The sequence below is a fragment of the Jaculus jaculus genome, chromosome 4 (assembly GCF_020740685.1).
Source record: "Jaculus jaculus isolate mJacJac1 chromosome 4, mJacJac1.mat.Y.cur, whole genome shotgun sequence".
Classification (NCBI taxonomy): domain Eukaryota; kingdom Metazoa; phylum Chordata; class Mammalia; order Rodentia; family Dipodidae; genus Jaculus; species Jaculus jaculus.
In genome coordinates, this window is record NC_059105.1 from 56,223,219 (window position 1) to 56,239,233 (window position 16,015).

Sequence of the window (16,015 nt, forward strand, 5' to 3'; positions counted from 1 at the left end):
GCTAAGAAACACTGAGTTTGAGGACCCTCCTGTTGTCTCAACATGCTTGTTGTTTGTGGCATGGAGCACATTTCCCCATTTCTTAAGATTGGTAGCTACAAATGCCTAGAGAATGAGTTGTCTAGATCTTGTGTCCTTTGCATATCCAGAGAGATACAGGAGTGCATGAGAAAGGAGTGTCTTTCAAGAACCAAGCGCTGGCCAGCATCTATAATTCGTCTGTTGGCCATCATATCTAGTCATTTCCCATATTAAACTACTTTGAACTATCACTGCTATAGACCAAGCCATCATAATTGTGTCTGACACGTTGCCATCATGACCTTCTATTAGGCTTTTGCCTCTTGTTTGCTTTCTAACTATGCCTCCCTACATTTCCTGCTTCTCCAAATAAGAGCCATCTTTCTAAAATAAGAACTGTCCATTATATATAGACTCCTCAGTAGATCACCCAATTTTTATTTTATTTTATTTTTTTGCTTATGTTTTTTTTTTTACAAGGTAGAGTTTTTCTCTAGCTCAGTCTGACATGGAATTCACTGTATAGTCTCAGGGTGGCCTTGAATTCACAGCAATCCTCCAACCTCTGCCTCTCTGGGCTTAAAAGCATGCATCACCACACCCAGCTCCAAATTTTTGATTCTTTAGTGTGATGCGTAATCTAGTTGGATTTCATTGTTTACCATTTTTTCGTTTCTTGTTTGCACTCAAACTCTGGCTGTTGTTACTAATATTTATTAGCAAGCATCTCTGTTCTTCTGAAATGTCCATTATCCATAAACATGGTTCTGATCTCTGATTTTGATGTTCCAATCATAGAATTTCATTCCCTATGTCCTATCTTGATGATTTCGTTAAGTCCTGCTAACATTTTTGTCTAGCTCATTCTAGGGTTTTTTTTTTTTTTTTTTTTTTTTTTTTTACTGTCTTCAGTTCGTTTGTAGACTCCATCATGTTAGTAGAGTGTTATATTACTCAGTTTTAGTCATTCAATGTAAAACCTCATTGAGTTAACATGTATAGTGCATATTTGATTTTATCCAGTGTTTCCTATGTTTGTGTTCTTTCTTTTCTTAAATTTATTTATTTGCAAGCAGAGAGAGAGATACAGAGAGAATGGGCACACCAGGGCCTTTAGTCATGTCAAATGAACTCTAGACACATGCTTCATTTTGCGCATCTGGCTTTATGTGGGCACTGCAGAATCTAACCAAGGTCGTTAGGCTTTGCAGGCAAGTGCCTTATCTGCTAAGACAGCTCTCAAGTCCATTCATTGTTTTCTTCCTTTATTTCTGTTTTTATTTATTTATTTTTATTTTTCGAGGTGGGTTCTCATTCAAGGCCAGGCTGACCTGCAATTTACTATGTAGTCTCAGGGTGGCCTTAATCTCACAGTGGTCCTCCTACCTCTGCCTCCCTACTGCTGGGATTAAAGGCATTCACCACCACACCTGGCTGTTTTCTTTCTTAAACTACATAAGAAGTTTCTTTTGGTAAAATTTTTACTATTGTTTCACATTTTTGCTGAAGTAACTTCATTTTCTTTGGGTTTCAAGATGAATGACCCATATATTAGATTCTGTTTTATGGACAATAAAATTTCTTTAGGACTATACCAGGAATTGAACCCACATCCTCATGCGTGACAAGCAAGTGTTTTAACAGTGAGCTACATCTCTAGGCCTAAAAGATTACTGATAGTACTTAAAATTAGTGTCAATAGACAATTTTTTAAGTATTGTCACTGATATAGTATCATAATAGTTTAAATATTTTTCAGTGATGCATTTTTTTCCCCACAATAGAGTGACTAGTGTCACTTACTGATCTCTCTCTTAACTCATTTTGATTTTGTTGGACTTCTGCAGGCATACACCAGTGTCTCTAAGGCTTCACTTAGCCTTGCAGATCATCGAGAACTTGGAAAGATGATGAATACAATAATCTTTCATACAAAAATGGTAGATTCCTTGGTGGAAATGTTGGTGGAAACATCAGATCTCTCCATATTTTGGTATGTTGTAATTTCCTTAAATCTGGACCTGAACCTTTTAGTATTTGAAGTAAAGCTTCTGGATTGTTTTTATTTTTTATTTTTGTTTATTTTTATTTATTTATATGAGAGCTACAGAAAGAGGCAGAGAAAGAGAGAGAGAGAGAGAGAGAGGGAGAGAATGGGTGCACCAGGGCCTCTAGCCACTGCAAACGAACTCTAGACGCATGCGCCCTTTGTGCATCTGGCTAATGTGGGTCCTGGGGAATCAAGCCTCGAACTGGGGTCCTTAGGCTTCACAGGCAAGTGCTTAATCGCTAAGCCACCTCTCCAGCCCCTGGATTGTTTTTATGGAGGCTTGCCTTTTAAGACAATTCAGTACTAGGCTCTTAATAAGAAAGGAAATAGTCAACTTAAAAAAAAAAAATACTTGCCAACATAGCATTAGTTCTATATAAGGGTATCTCTTATTGATAAGGATTTTATTTGAAAATATAAAGTTCAGAGTAAGGGCTCCTTTGCATATTTTATCTTATAGGAAAAAAAAAAGTTGTAGATCAATCAAGGATAGTAAATGTTAGAAATTAAAGGCCTGCTAACTTGTACAGTGTTGGCGTGATGGTTTGGTGTCTACTCTTTGCCATGTGTTGCCTCTTACTATACTTAACACTGTAGTTTAAAGGCCTGGTAACTTCTGTAGTGTGGACATGATAGTGTGGTGTCTACTCCTGGCATGATATTGAGCATTGGCTCTTACTGCAGTCAGCACTGCAACTTACCTTTCTCTCGTGTCCTCCCTGGAAAATAATGCCTTTGAAGGAGGCTAATGTTTTTGCTTCTTTATTGAAACAGTAGATGATATGTTTGAATGAATACATGAACTAGGTTGTGATCAGATTACTAAACACAAGTGTTTAGTAATTAAACTCAAGTATTTGGGCTCCATAGTCATGTAGTACCAACTTCCATTTCCTGCTTCTTGGTCTTGAAGAGAGTAAATGGGAATGTCCTAGTAGGTTTCCTTATTTCTAAAATACTGAGATAATCTGAATGGATAGAGGTCATTACAAAAAGCTCTTTTTTTTTCTTTTGGAAAACAGCTTAATCCACAATGATTCTTAGCAGTTTATTAGAATGGCTTTTAAAAATGATTATTGGAGAAGAAATCTCAATCATTGCATATAAAGGCCTGCTTCTCAGAGGAACACATATTTAGATACATCATATGTCAAATTTGCAAGAATTTTAAAATCATTTGGAGCCCTGTATTACTGCCTGAACCAGACTATCATAGAAAGAAAATGAGAAACATTTCATATTTAGGTGATTCTATAGTAAGAGTTATAAATTCTTCTCCTAATTCTTAGAAATAAATGTACTTTGAATGATGTTTAAAATTTAAGCATTATTTTATTATTTATTTAATAATTTTATTTATAATTTATTTTGTTTTAATTTATTTAATAAATTTTATTTATAATTCATCACTAAATTTAAACATAATTTGCATGTCACATCTAAAAAACATGTTTAGCTAGGCATGGTAGTGCATGCCTTTAATTCCAGCACTTGAAAGGCAGAGGTTGGTGGATCAGCATGAGTTCAAGGCCACCCTGAAACTACATAGTGAATTCCAGGTCAGTCAGAGCTAGACTGAAACCTTACCTCAAAATACCAAAAAGGAAAAAAAAAAAAAGTTTATTCTCTCTGTTTTCTTCTTTATTCTGAGATTATTGTTTTTGTTTGGTTATTGTTCTGTTTGTTTTTTTCTTTTGAGGTAGGGTCTCACTCTAGCCCAGGCTGACCTGGAATTCACTATATAGTCTCAGGGTACCCTTGACCTCATAGTGATCTTCCTACCTCTGCCTCCCAAGTGCTGGGATTAAAAGCATGCACCATCACGCTGGGCAAAATGTCGTTATTCTATTTTATCAATAAAACTCTTTTCCATTTAGATTTAACATTTTAAGTTTTGAATAATTTTAAATTGATGGTGTTACAATTATTTAATTGGCAATATTTTCCTTAGAGTCACTTAAAATAGTGGTGGTCCCTCTAATTGATAATTCCTTAGCTTTGATTAATTGATATAAAATTTGAATGTCATAGGGCTGGAGAAATAGCTTAGTGGTTAAGCACTTGCCTGTGAAGCCTAAGGACCCTGGTTCAAGGCTTGATCCCCCAGTACCCATGTAAGCCAGATGTACAGGTGGTGCATGCATCTGGAGTTTGTTTACAGTGGCTAGAGGCCCTGATGTGCCCATTCTCTCCCTGCCTTCGCCCCCCTCTTTTTTCTGTCTGTCACTCTCAAATAAATAAAAATAAACAAAAATTTTAAAAAAATTAAAAATTGAATGTCATGAATTCATATTCTACATATTGTCTATGACCTTAAGTTTTTATTTAAAGTGTTTTATATGTTATACAAATAGTACTTTTATTACTCTGAGTGAATTATTGACATAAAAATATTTGGGCCGGAAAATAACTATTGAGGGAATAAATCTAATCAGTTGCTAACCTTTATTTTAACTTGAGTAAATTAATAATAGGGTATTGTACCAGAAACTTGATATCAATTGTAAACTGTTACCACTTTTGCTGTTGTGATTTTTACATTTGTTTCCTAATGCAGTTTTTATAGTCGTGCTTTTGAGAAGATGTTTCAGCAGTGTTTGGAGTTACCCTCTCAGTCAAGATACTCAATTGCATTTCCACTACTTTGCACTCATTTTATGAGCTGTACACATGAGCTGTGTCCTGAAGAGGTAATGTACAAAATGAGCTACATCAGTTGAGTAGCTCATTACCTAATTTTTCTTCCCATTTAATTTTATGTAAAATCAGAAAACTGCTTAAGTAGATACCTGATAAAACACAACATGCATGCATGCATGCATGCATATATATATATATACATATATATATATATGATATAACTAAAATATATGTGGATGAATAAACATACACATACATGTCAGCCATTTGTTTGCCTTTACTAAAATAAATGGTGGGTCAGATGTTAATATTTAGATATCTGTACATATATAATAATTAGGTTTCTGTACTTTTAAACTACTACTGAAATTACTTTAAAATTGAATTTGTAGATTATTGAGTGACATAAATTTTACTCACTTGTTAATAAAATAGGTATATTAAACAACATCTATATTTGCAGATACTTGTCTGACAGACAGACAGACAGACAGACATGTGCATGCACACACATAGACACAGGTGCTGAAAAGTAGAACTAAATTGTTTTATGATAGCCAAGTGGGGATGTCTTAGTTTGGAGGAATAAGTTTCAGTGAGCTGTTGCACTACGTGGAAGTGACACAGTTAACAATGTAGGTCTGTGACAGGAGGATCACAAGTTTTAGGACAGTCTGAGCTGCATAGTGAGTCCATTTCTGTAAAACGATACTGTGTAATTTTCACTTGCTAAGAAGAATGGATTTTTAATCTTCTCACCACAAAAGACATGTTGGAACTGGAGATGTAGCTCAGTTCTTAGAGTGCTTTTCTGGTATGCACAATGTCCTGAGTTCAGTCTCCTGCCCTATATAAACCAAACATGGTGGCACACACCAGGACCTGTAATTTTGGTCTTCAGCAGGCAGAGGCAGGAGAATCAGAAGTTATTTTTGGCTACGTAACACATTTTAGTCCATCCTAGAATACAGGAGCTACTGTCTGGGGAAAAAAAATTAAAAACAGGCAAGTTGACGAAGTGATAGCTACACTAACTAGCCTGATTAAATCATTTCACAGTGTATACACAAATAAAAAATAACAGGACACAGGGCATGTATCTCAGTTGTAGAGTGCTTGCTGGGCACATCTAAGGCACTGGGTTTTGTCCTCAACATGAAAAATAAATAAAAAACCACAATGCATCCCACAAATACATACAGTTACAGTTGGCAAGGAAAAGTTTCTTAGATTCTTTAAAGAAAAAATACCATTTTGGCAATACTTTATAAAGCTAAATAATGTATTACTTTGTAACAGTGTTTGGCTTCTTAGAAGTGCAGAATTTATTGAAAAGAAACTTGAAGTAGTGCATTTCTTGTAGTTGTCTTGAATATTCCATAGGAGGATGGCTTGGAGATGAGATTAGACTGAGAACCTTTTTGGGAACTAGTGTAGAAACTGTGGATATATTTACACCACCAATTTTATGTATGTGTAGAGTTTCTTAAATTTGATAGAATTGTTTCCTCTCAATGTTGACATCTGAGGTCTATTGTTAGCTCTTCCCACATGATTATCCTTTCCACTAAATTACTTATCTAATCTCCTTATTTGGTAATTGTGGTATAATTTCTTAAATCTACCCCTACTTTCCCTTGCTGTTATCAAATAGGGCAATTCAGATTTTAAGCACTCTTCTTATATATAGTCATTCCTTGGTATCCATGGGGGATTTATTTGTGTACCCTTCCTTTCTCCCTATAGATCCTCAAATCTCATAAATAGCATAGGTATTTGCACATAATTTACAAATACCTCTTATAAACTTTCCATCCTCTCTAGATCTCTTATGATGTTTAACACAATGTAAGTGTTATGTATGTAATTATTGCATTGTATTTAGGGAATAAGAGTTGGGGGGGGGAGGCTGTTCACTGGAGAAGTATGTGTGTTTCTTCCAATTATTTCTGCTTCCTGGTTGGTTGAATCTGTATAGAGTCTGCCAGTAGGGAGGACCAGTGACACTAAAAACATATTCCACCTATTGTTGCTATAGTATCTTTATTGTTCTCAACTTTTCCTGTTCTCCTAAGATGTTTCTCAGCACTATAATAAAAGGCAGAGGACAGATGACAGAGAGACTTGTATGACAGGTTAAGAAATGCATCCATGTTTGGTGACTCAAGCCTGTAATTTCTGCTACTCAGGAGGGTGAGGCAAGAGGATTGCCTGTTTAAGTCCAATTTGGGCAACGTGAGACCCTATCTCAAAGTAGAAAATACAAGAAGGGAAAGGGAAATATTCAGTGATATGACTTGCCTAGATGGCATGTGCAAAGCCCTGGGTTTAGTCCCCAGCACTTCCCCCACCAAAAAAATAAACAAAACAGAGATCCAAATTATACCCACCTCCCAAGAAGTGACCAATATTTAATTGTATCCGGCTGCAAATACTTTTTGTTTTGGCTTTCTGTTAACCGTTTCAAAGAGCCTGCAAAAAAGATATAAAGTATCTCTAGGAATAGTTATTTTGTAGATCAAATATTTTTATATTATGTACCTTTATTTCAGCTATATAAAAGTAATGGATGTAGGGCTGAAAAGGTGGCTTTTAGCAGTTAAGGCGTTTGCTTGCAAAGCCAAAGGATCTTGGTTTGATTCTTCAGGACCTACGTAAGCCAGATGGACAAGGGAGAGCTCAAGCATCTGGAGTTCGTTTGCAGTGACTATAGGTCCTAGCATGCCCATTCTCCCCCCCAATAAATACATACATACATACATACATACATATATATATATATATATATATATATACATATATATATACACATATACATATATATATACATATATATATACACAGATATATATGTAAAAATATATATATTAGTAGTGCATGTAATCTTTTCCTGTGTAATTGAGTATGTAAGGTGGTATAGTTTTTGCTGGGACAAAGCTTTTTTGACTCCCAGTCTTGAGGAGATGCTTCATAATGGCAGGGAAAGCGTGGCATGAGCAGAGGCTGGACATCACCTCTGCCATAGCTGATGGGAAACAGTAGCAGGAGAGTGAGTGAAGTTCTGGGAAAGGGGAACACACCCACCTCCATCAAAGCTCTACCTCTGGGGGCCTGGCATTCAGAACATATGAGCTTATGGGGGAACATATGGCTCAAACCACCATATAAGGTCAAAGAAAGAGACTTGCTTAAAAATTTCTCTTAGTAAAGTCCTATATATGGACAGTAGAGAAATTTATAGCTTTATATGCTCAACATTCCAGTTACCATTAAAAAAATTAAAACCACCAAATGAAATGCAGTTCACCAAAACTAAACAAATCATAAATTTCTTACTGAATCACCAAAAACTTTCTATTTTATGTAATACTTGTGCAAACACAAAATTACCAGGTTTTCATTGTAAGAAAAGGGGGAAACCCTATATTGTTCCCCACTCCTTATTGCAGTGTATAACTATAATTTTCCATGTCTATTTAAAGTGTTTTAATTGAAACTACTTTCTTGTGACTTCTCTCATTTCTTGCACTCTGCTTTAACAGCGTCATCATATTGGAGATCGCAGCCTTTCCTTATGTAATATGTTCCTGGATGAAATGGCCAAACAAGCACGAAATCTCATCACTGATATTTGCACAGAACAGTGTACTCTTAGTGATCAGGTAATAATTTAAATGTTTCCTACAGTAAGGAAATTTGGAAGACAAGAAAATAAGCTATAAATTGTTAGTTTACTTTCCTTCCATGTATCTGGTATTACTGGCATGTGTCAGTGTGTTCAACATTCAGCAGGCTTTTCCAATAAAGGGCTACATAGTAAATATTGTAAATTTTGTATACTATGTAGTATTGGTTGCAAATATTTAACTCTGTCATATAGTTGACAGGAGTAACAGACAATATTTGGATGAATGACGGATGGCTATATTCCTTTAAAGCCTTACTTAATGGGCTCAGTGTTCATGTTTACCTAGCATGTGCAAGGCCTCTGTTCAACCCCCAATGCCAAAAAACAAGCAAACAAAAACCAACAATTTTTTAAAAATAGTGTTCTTTATTTTATGATCTTGGTGTTGATGTAGGTAGATTGATTGGCTCAAGAATTTGGTGTACTTTTACTAGTTTGACCCCATTTTCCTGCAATAATAGGAAAGGTTTCTTGAATTATAGTGGGTTTTTAAATTTGCTGCTTCCTTGGCTTTGTTCTCTTCCACCTACTGTGTTTATCTTTGTCAGACCTTTCTTGGCAAGCTTAAAATGTTTTACTCGTGAATCTTTTTTTTTTTTTTTTTTTGTCTCTTCAGTTCTATTTGATTTATTTATATTCCTTTATTTCTTTTAAGGCAATGTTTAATATGTTTTAAAAATTGCATTTTGTTTATTTGATACTTATATTTGAGAGTTATTTTCTTTAATTTTATATTCTGGGTTTTTCTGTTGTGCTTTAATTATCTACAGAAGTAGCATCCTTTGTCTTACCATTTCTCTTATATTAGTTTGGTTGAGAATTAAATCCTGATTTGTTCTTTTACTTATTTTTATGTGCAGATGCTTTTCCTGGACTTTTGAAAAGAGTTGTGGTGCCAGATAGTTTTTCTTACTACTCAGAACATTTCTGTTTCACTCAGCATCAACAAATAGGGCTGCTTGCAATTCTAAATTCCTCTTCCCACCTCACACTTACCTGTGTCTTCTTTTTCTTTTGTCTCTTTCTCATTTCTGTACATACATACATACATACATACATGAAAATAATTTCTTGGTTTTCCGAGATAGGGTCTCACGTAGTTTCAGGGTGGCCTCGAACTCATGGCAGTCTTCCTACCTATGCCTTCCAAGTGTTAGGATTAAAAGTGTGCACCACCATACTCGGCTTTGTTCTGTCGTCTTCTTAATCTGGAGTGCTACCCTTGAATAGAACTTTAGCTGATTACTTTGAGAATTAATGGAGACTAAATTGCTATAGCTTATCAAGTCATACTATAGAGGCTTGTTAACACTCCTCTTTCTGTACCCAGGACCTTTGTTTTTCAAGTGAATGCTACAGGATTTTCCTTCTCACTTAGGCTCATCAGTTTCCCTATTGCTTTCATGTTTTCTGCACTTTCTGTTCATGATAGTTTGTTACAACCCACTTGTATTTTGGTGTTTTTAGAGATACTTTGAAACTTGATTTTGTAGTGATACTCATAGGTTTTTGTGTTTTATGCTCTTATAGCTGTGTTTTGTTAGGAGTTAGATGCAACATTCTGGTTTTGTTGTTGTTGTTAATCATGAAATTGAAAATTTCTGAAAAAATTACTATTTTTATTTTATTATTATTATTTTGATTTTTCAAGGTAGGGTCTCACTCTGGCTCAGGCTGACTTGGAACTAACTATGTAGTCTTGGGATAGACTTGAACTCATGGTAATCCTCCTACCTCTGGGTAAGAGTGCTAGGATTAAAGGCACACTCCACCACGCCCGGCATTATTTTTATTTTTTAAGAAGGAACTCTGCTGGGTATAGTGGTGCACGCCTCTAATCCTAGCACTTGGGGGCCAAAGTTGGAGGACTGCTGTGAGGTTGAGGCCACCCTGACAATACAAAATGAATCCAGGTCATTGGTTAGTCTGGGTACCTTGAAAAAACAAAACAAAACAAAAAAGTACTCTGACAACATAAATACAATTTCTTATTTCTTTTTATTTTTTCACAATGTGGACTACTCCCACAGCCTTCTTTACTTGTTTATGTACAGTGACTAATTTTCTTTCAGTGACTCATCACTGAAAGAAATCTTAAAGTGCTTTTTAAAATATAGGGGAAGCTAGTTTAAAGGGTATATTTGATTTAATGTCATTTTATCATTTTAGCATGTAGACATATTAGTGGTAAAAATATTTTACTTCAGAGGCTGAAGAAATGGCTCAATGGTTAAAGGCACTTGCTTGCAACTCCTGATGGCCCAGGTTTAATTCCCCAGTGCCCATGTAAAACCAAATGTGTAAAGTAGCACATGTGTCTGGAGTTCATTGGCAATGGTAGGAGGCCTTGATATGCCCACACTCATTTGCTCTTTGTCTGCCTCTCAAAAAATATTTTTTTAAACATATATTTTACTTTTGAATCAAGTTTTTGAAGTCTGTTATTATGCTTACTGGACAATTAATTTTGGGATAAACATATTTTGAATACATAATAGAATCAATCAAAATTATGTACAAAAATTCTTTAAGGAAACCTGTTAGTATAAGCTAATTTTAAGTAATCATGATGAAGAAATTTGAAAAAAAATTGCTAAGTCAAGGATAAAAGAAAAGCTACATGTAGCATATGGTTGCTATATTATATAATACTGCTTTCATTTACCTTATAATGTTCTTATTTCTTGTTAATCTGTCAAACTTAAATGAATTATTGCTCTCAGTGCTGTAACTCACTTTTTATCAGTACTGTTAGATACCTTTTTATCATTTTTTAAAAATTTTTATTTATTTGCAAGTAGAGACAGAGAATGGGCACTCCAGGGCCTCTAGCCGCTGTAAATGAACTGTAGATGCATGTGCCACTTTATACATCTGGCTTTACATGGGTACTGGGAAATCAAACCCGGGTGGTTAGGCTTTGCAGGCCTAAATACCTTAACTGCCGAGCTTCTTTATTTACAGCTAAGTGAGATAAATCTAAATCCTTTCAATTTATCTCAGAAATCTCTCAGATCTGGCCATTTTGTCAGTTGTGTTGCATTTGCACATCTTGTTTGGCTATCCTGGTTTCATTTTTCTTGTTTCAGTGGCTTTTTCAGCCAGTGTTAGAATTGGCCTTCTCTTGTACTAGGGCTCTGCTGTAAGAACTGTATTGTCTTCAAGAAAATTTCCAGTTTAGAATCCAACCTCTGGCTTCACCTCCTAGGCTCTTCTGACTGCTGAAGCTTCCTGTTTGCTCTGTACTTCACAGTCTGCTACCTAGTATAGTAGTTCCCACTCAGTTCTGAGCACATTTACTTTCCTTTTTATAAGCTGCTGAAATCCTTAGTAACTCTTATATCTTGCTCCTTGCTTATCTGGCATGTTTTTATTTATCCTTTGAATAATACCAATCAGCTTTACTGTCATTTCTGCTATGAAGTGTTAATTCACATCAGTTTTTGTTTTGCACTAAGCTCTGGGTTACCTGAGCTATCTTGGAAAACTACTTTCCACATTTCTCTTTTACAATTGAGCATATTTGCTATATAGTCTGAATTCAGCTAAGGTTTGCTGGACTAATTATTATGCTTTTAGAGTAATTGGTATAAAAATACAATGTTATTCTTATCTAAATTTAGTTGCTGCCTAAGCATTGTGCCAAAACCATCAGTCAAGCAGTGAATAAGAAGTCGAAAAAACAGACTGGCAAGAAAGGGGAACCAGAAAGGGAAAAACCAGGTGTTGAGAGCATGAGGAAAAACAGGCTGGTAGTGACCAAGTAAGTCTTCCACTTTTATTGTATCTTTTTGTCCTGGTAGAGGGCCCCTGTTATCCCCTATCCCATAGCATTAGTATTAAGACAATGGTAAGAATTTGCATATACTTTAATTTAGAGCTCTTTTTAAAAATCTCTCTAAACTTGATTAGAGTTTAATCCTTTAATGCTTTGTTGTAAAATGTTGTTTTTCGATTTTAAAGATAATAAAGTAGGTGGTACTTAATATGTTTAAGATTTTCTGAGCTATACTATAAGCAATCTGTAGTTTTTAAAATCAGGTGACCAAGACTTTTGTGGCATATTGTGATGCATTAGAATATACTCATTATTTCAAAACAAAAACACCACACCAGCTAGCACTCAGTGCTCCTGGTTAACTTGTTTACTTATATAGAAGAATGACAGGCAAAAGTTGAGTGAATGGCTGGGCGTGGTGGCGCACGCCTTTAATCCCAGCACTCGGGAGGCAGAGGTAGGAGGATCACCATGAGTTTGAGGCCACCCTGAGACTCCATAGTGAATTCCAGGTCAGCCTGGGCTAGAGTGAGACTGTACCTCTGAAAACCAAAAAAAAAAAAAAGTTGAGTGAATGTCACTTAAATGCCTTGCTTCCCAACTTGAACAAATCATTGCCATTTTATAAACAGATGGCAGTAGCAATAGGAAACCATTGTCATTGCATGTAGAATAGGTACCTCCTCCCAGTTTATCTTACCTCTGTATAGTTATTATCAACTAAACAAGAAACAGATGAGTGATGCTTGCTTTGAAAATAAAAGTTATCAATACCCAAGGACTTTTAACTGTTTAAGAGTAAAAAATCATTTTGCAATATTATCTCAAAGTAAGTTCTGTGATTTTTATAAAATTAATTTTGTATTGCCAATGATGAGATAACAAGCATTCTATACTGTTTATTTTTTTTTCAGCCTTGATAAGTTGCACACTGCACTTTCTGAGCTATGTTTCTCTATAAATTATGTTCCAAATATGGTTGTATGGGAGCATACCTTTACACCACGAGAATATTTAACTTCTCATCTGGAAATCCGCTTCACTAAGTAAGAAGGAGTATAAACTGCTCTCTGTTTTTAATTCATTTACTAAGTTTGTTATATTGCTTATTAATATATACACAACATTAATATTTACTAGGAAAAGCTCTAGTAGAACTAGTAGTGTAACAATAATGAACTGAGATGTATGAAGAATAATGAACTGAGTTCTTACTCACGTACTGTGGTTACTGATTCATAACACTGTACAGTTCAATAAGTCTCTTGAGCCTTAGCATTCTCACATACAAAAATGCGAAGGTTGGAGCAAATCAGAATTTTAGCTTGTAGGAGGCAATACTAAGGTCGTGAAATTAGTATGTTGCAGTTGGTATATAAAAAAAGAAGTGAAGGGGAAAAGGAAGAAGGAATAGAAAAAACTAGCATGTTGTATATAGTTAAGTGTGTGTATTCTTTTTTTAAACCATTTATTTATTTATTTATTTATTTATTTACTTGAGAGCGACAGACACAGAGAAAGACAGATAGAGGGAGAGAGACAGAATTGGTGCGCCAGGGCTTCCAGCCTCTGCAAACGAACTCCAGACGCGTGCGCCCCCTTGTGCATCTGGCTAACGTGGGACCTGGGGAACCGAGCCTCGAACCGGGGTCCTTAGGCTTCACAGGCAAGCACTTAACCGATAAGCCATCTCTCCAGCCCAAGTGTGTGTATTCTTCATGCAGCTTTTCAGTTATGTATATGCTGAGTAGTTATGTTAGTAGAATACCACTCTCTTGAGAACTGAGTTCTGCATAAATTTTGCAAGTAAATATGTACTGCATAATAGGAAGAAAAATTCAGTTTTATAAACTGCTTCAATCTTTTATAAAATATTTATTTATTTATTTGAGAGAGAAAGAGGCAGAGAGAGAGAATTCGCATTTCAGGGCTTCTAGCCCCTGAAAACAAACTCAAGATGCGTGTTCCACTTTGTGTATCTGACTTTACACAGGTACTGGGGAATTGAACTCAGGTTATCTGGCTTTGCAAGCAAGTGCCTTTAACTGCTGAGCTGTCTATCCAGCTTTTATTTGATAATTATATCTCGAGTCTTAAAGCAGTATATAACAGCCGGGCATGGTGACACGCACATTTAATCCCAGTACTCAGGAGGCAGAGGTGGGAGGATTGCCGTGAGTTCAAGGCCACCCTAAGACTATGTAATGAATTCCAGGTCAGCCTGTGCTAGAGCAAGACCCTACCTCGAAAAACTAAAAAAAAAAAAAAAAATCTATCTATCTATCTATCTATCTATCTATCTATCTATCTATCTATCTATAAAACAAACTTTTGCCCAAGGTTTTTCAGTTTCTGTGATCACTAATGTGTCATATTTCTATTTTCCATATACTTAGAATTGTATTAAAAATACTATAGCTGGTAAGGAAATAGTATAAAGCTTAGAACTATAATTGGTGAGGTAAGATTTTAGAAATAAGAGAAAATAGAGCACTATATAAATTATTATTGCATTGAGTGTTGAACCATCAGGTGGCTAAGGAAGAGGCAGGCATCCTAACAGAAAAACTCAAAATGCTCTAGTATTTACATCAAGAGGTCGTTATGACTTCAATCTAATATTTTCAAGAAGACAGGCTTTAGTTTTAAGCTCCCATGTTTTCTTTCTGTAAACTTTGGTCCACAATCCATGCAAAAGTCGATGTTCTTTACGCTTAGTGGTCAAGGATCAAGACAAGAGAGCCACTTGTTTGCCTGGAGAAGATTTTTATGCCAGGGCAAATAACTTGTATTAATGGGTTGCTTGTTCCCTTCATAATCTTTTGGGACTAAAGCAAAGTTGTATTCTAACGTGCTGCTTCATTGTTGTCTTCCTTTGACTGTCATGCCATTTGCTTAGAAGGTAGCACTAAGAAGTCAGGCAGACTTTATGGATAAATTCTCAGTTATGTGTTCAGTCAACGTAAATGTGGATATATATTATAGTAAGATATTTATTTAACCATTCTGTCTGTTACAAATTTACATTTATCTTTAAGTTTTGGGAAAGTTTGTTAATCCTAAACAGACAATTTCCAAAGTGAGCATTTTCAGTTATCTGTTTTGAACTTAGTTTATGAAAGGATCGTGATAATACTGCACAGTACTGTTATTATAGGTGAAAATTATCATTTATACAAAGCCTAAAAAGCTCCAGCCAACAGTGTGAAATGAATTTAAGCTTTAGGTTAAGTAGCTTATTGTCTTTACTGTAACTTAACCATACTAAGCAATTTTTAAAGTCCTTTTTTATGTTTAATGTTGTTAACTGATGTTCTTAGAATGTTTTTGATAATTTTTCCTGTTTCATTGTTTTTAAATATTCCATTTTTATATTGCTAGGAGTATAGTGACTAGAAATTTCATGACTTTCTAAAAAGGTCTCTTTAAACATCAACTGATTTTTTTTGCTTATTTATTATTAGATATCAATGGATTAAGAGGATTGTCTATATCAGTGGGGAAATTCTGTTTCTTTCATTACCCACCCCTAGATCAATTGTTGGAATGACTATGTATAATCAAGCTACCCAAGAAATTGCAAAACCATCAGAGCTTCTAACAAGTGTAAGAGCATACATGACCGTACTCCAGTCAATAGAGAACTATGTGCAGATCGATATTACAAGAGTATTTAATAATGTTCTTCTTCAGCAAACACAACATTTGGACAGTCATGGAGAACCAACCATAACGAGTCTATATACAAATTGGTAAGGAATACATTTGGAAAATTTTGAGTGATAGAAAATTTTTCTTTCTAATGAGCAGCTTAGAAAAGTCATGTTTTATGGATAAG

The 16,015-nt window shown here is 35.2% G+C and overlaps 1 protein-coding gene across 4 annotated transcripts in view; it reads left to right on the forward strand.

Annotated features, from left to right (window-relative positions):
- Nckap1 (NCK associated protein 1) overlaps positions 1–16,015 on the forward strand; it is a 108,640-nt gene that overhangs the window by 62,469 nt on the left and 30,156 nt on the right. For all 4 annotated transcript variants that reach the window (XM_045147267.1, XM_045147268.1, XM_045147265.1 and 1 more), the window contains 6 exons: positions 1,869–2,014; positions 4,629–4,761; positions 8,254–8,373; positions 12,023–12,162; positions 13,092–13,223; positions 15,711–15,929. In XM_045147267.1, coding sequence (XP_045003202.1) covers positions 1,869–2,014; positions 4,629–4,761; positions 8,254–8,373; positions 12,023–12,162; positions 13,092–13,223; positions 15,711–15,929 — 890 coding nt within the window. The remainder of the gene's footprint in view (positions 1–1,868; positions 2,015–4,628; positions 4,762–8,253; positions 8,374–12,022; positions 12,163–13,091; positions 13,224–15,710; positions 15,930–16,015) is intronic.